Below are 1,568 nucleotides of genomic sequence, written 5' to 3' on the forward strand. Positions count from 1 at the left end.
CAAAGACCCCGAAGTCCTGTTCAGCTGGGACAGGGAAGGGTGCTACTGGCGGTCTCATCCTGAACTGGCCCCAGCCCAGGGCAGACACTGACCAACACAGCAGGATCAGAGTCTCAAGGCTTATAGTTGCCCTTCGGGGCCCAGCTCACCTGGAAGCCAAGAATGTGGCTCTACCTGGTAACCGCTCTGCACCATGTGCGAATAGGACTACCAGGTCAGGAGACCAAGGGGTACAAATTCTAGGCTCCCCTACCCAGCAGCCACTTAAAGAACAGAACAGCCTGGAGGAAGTTTCCACATTTATTCAAACCCTTTTGCTGCCCTTTGGAGGCAGGCTGGGCCGAGCTCCTTTGGAGAGCCTGTGGTGTGTCCCTGTGAATGCCAAGATGCAGACAACATGGAATGCAGTGCCTAAGGACTCAGTGACAAAGTGCTGACAGAGTGCTAGTGTTAAGTACTGAAAACCCCACGTCTCTGGAGGGGAGTGTGGGGGCAGTGGGCTTCCACGGGCCCTGATCTTGGTCTGCACAGACCTCCAGTCCCGGGAGCTACCACTAGCCTCAGTTGAGGCTCTGGTGGGCTCTCGAGGGGGAAGTTGGTACAGATCAGTGGCGTGTTGGCAGGACAGGGCAGAGTGGTCAGGGCAGAAGTGGGAGGGGGTGGGGGCCAGAAAGCCCTTTAGGCCTCACCGAGGAGCCAGATCTTCACAAGTGTGGGCTGACTAGTGGTCAAAGCCTGTCCTCCACTCCTACAGGAAGGCACAGGTTGGCAGGGCAGAGGGCCTGGCCATGGACCCAGCCAAGAAGGCAGGGAACAAAGAGCCACAGGGCAAGCAAGGCTGAGGGCAGTTTCTTGGATGGGGGACCCCGGGTCCTGCCCAAATCCTCACACTTCCCTGCTGCCTCAGTCTTTCTCCCATGCTAAGGCCACCTGCCAGGAATGTGCTGGGGCTCCGGGAAGCCAGAGGGCAAGAGAAACCCCCAGAATGGCTGCGAGGTCATGGGGGATTTCCATTACTTGGTTGTGTTGACCAGGTCCTGGGGCAGAGAAGAGCAGGGCAGTAGGGGTGGTGGCTGCAGAGAGGTGGCCATCCTGCTGCTCTGTCTCCCGGAATATCCCTGCAGCCCTCACCCCACGGGCTGGGCCATCTTGGCATGCAGGCTCTGGTGGGCGATGAGGTGGGCGCGCTGCTTGAAGCTCTTGTCGCACTCTCCGCAGCGGAAGGGCCGCTCGCCAGTGTGCACGCGCCGGTGGTCCAGCAGGTAGGAGCGCAGCGAGAAGCTCTTGCCGCAGTCGCTGCAGCTGAAGGGCTTCTCACCCGTGTGGATGCGCTGGTGGTCCGCCAGGTTGGCGCTGCGGCTGAAGCTCTTGCCACACTCAGAGCAGGAAAAGGGCTTCTGGCCCGTGTGCACGCCCTGGTGGCGCACCAAGTCCGAGGAGCTGCGGAAACGCTTGTCGCACTCCTGGCACTTGTGGGGCTTCTCGCCTGTGTGCGTGCGCTGGTGGCGCGCCAGGTCTGAGCCCCAGCGGAAGCGCTTGCCGCACTGGCCGCAGCTGTGTGGCTTCTC

General features: G+C 60.8%; 1 protein-coding gene across 1 annotated transcript in view; it reads right to left on the reverse strand.

Moving 5' to 3' along the window:
- Positions 1-286: 286 nt before the first annotated feature.
- The window catches only part of ZNF213 (zinc finger protein 213), a 5,464-nt gene continuing 4,182 nt past the window's right edge, over positions 287-1,568 (reverse strand). Inside the window, exon 6 of the mRNA XM_005873012.2 lies at positions 287-1,562. Within this exon, the coding sequence (XP_005873074.1) occupies positions 1,128-1,562 (435 nt within the window). The 3' untranslated portion in view covers positions 287-1,127. The remainder of the gene's footprint in view (positions 1,563-1,568) is intronic.

Source organism: Myotis brandtii, unplaced genomic scaffold, assembly GCF_000412655.1.
Source record: "Myotis brandtii unplaced genomic scaffold, ASM41265v1 scaffold397, whole genome shotgun sequence".
In the NCBI taxonomy this organism is placed as follows: domain Eukaryota; kingdom Metazoa; phylum Chordata; class Mammalia; order Chiroptera; family Vespertilionidae; genus Myotis; species Myotis brandtii.